The sequence below is a fragment of the Rhincodon typus genome, unplaced genomic scaffold (genome assembly GCF_021869965.1).
Source record: "Rhincodon typus isolate 14 unplaced genomic scaffold, sRhiTyp1.1 hic_rhity00013746, whole genome shotgun sequence".
NCBI lineage: Eukaryota > Metazoa > Chordata > Chondrichthyes > Orectolobiformes > Rhincodontidae > Rhincodon > Rhincodon typus.
Window position 1 is genome coordinate 3,554 of NW_025979384.1, and position 1,075 is coordinate 4,628.

Here is a 1,075-nt window from a genome sequence, read left to right on the forward strand (position 1 = left end):
ATGCTGTAAATCAGGAACAAAAACAGAAGTTGCTGGAAAAGCTCTGGCAGCATCTGTGAAAAAAACGTTTTGGGTCTGGGGAAGGGTCACCGGACCTGAAACGTTAACTCTGACTTTTTCTTTCTTCACAGATGCTGCCAGAGCTTTTCCAGCAACTTCTGTTTTTGCTGTGGTTAAAAGGGCGTTTGGCACACATGCCTTCATTGCTCAGACTTTTGAGTACAGGAGTTGGGACCTCACGTTGAGGGTGTACAGGACGTTAGCGAGGCCTCTTCTGGAGCACTGTGTCCGGTTCTGGATGGCCCGTCATAGGAAGGATATTATTAAACTGGAGAGGGTTCAGAAGAGATTTACCAGGATGTTGCCGGGTTTGGAGGATTAGAGTTATAAGGGAACGCTGGAAAGGCAGGGACATTTTTTGCCTGGAGCGTAGCAAGCTGAGGGCTGACGTTATAGAGGTTCATAAAATAATGAGGGGCACAGATAACGTGAATGGTAGGTGCCTTTTTTCCTAGAGCGGGGGATTTCAAGACTAGGGGGCATAATTTTAAGGCGAGAGGAGAAAGATTTTAAAGAGACGGGGTGGGGGGTAGCAGAGTGGTTCGTGTGTGGAATGAACTTCCCGAGGAAGTGGTGGACGTGGGTACAGTTACAACGTTTAAGAGACATTTGGATAAGTACATGGAGAGGAAAGGTTTGGAGGGATACGGGCGAGGAGCGGGGCAGGTGTGGGACTAGTTTAGTTTGGGATTATGGTCGACATGGACAGGTTGGGCCGAAGGGTCTGCTTCCGTGCTCCCCCGCCCTCTCTCACCCCCTTACCTCCCACCACCCCCCACCCCCCCTCACCTCTCTGAAGCGCTTGATTGCATCTCCGATCAGTGGGTGCTGCAGTTCCTCACGTGTGAGGACCTCCACCAGCTGGGGAAAGATCTGCTCAAAATCCCATCCATCCGCTTTCAGCCTGTCCACACTCATGGCCCACTGCCTGCCTGTGGGGTGGGGATGGGGTGTGTGGGGTGGGGATGGGGTGTGTGGGGTGGGGATGGGGGATGGAGGGGGGGGGGGGGGGGGG

General features: G+C 53.1%; 1 protein-coding gene across 1 annotated transcript in view; it reads right to left on the reverse strand.

Annotated features, from left to right (window-relative positions):
• fdps (farnesyl diphosphate synthase (farnesyl pyrophosphate synthetase, dimethylallyltranstransferase, geranyltranstransferase)) overlaps positions 1-1,075 on the reverse strand; it is a gene marked incomplete at its 3' end in the record, with an annotated part of 5,430 nt that overhangs the window by 3,222 nt on the left and 1,133 nt on the right. Inside the window, exon 2 of the mRNA XM_048594728.1 lies at positions 850-992. Coding sequence (XP_048450685.1) covers positions 850-992 — 143 coding nt within the window. The remainder of the gene's footprint in view (positions 1-849; positions 993-1,075) is intronic.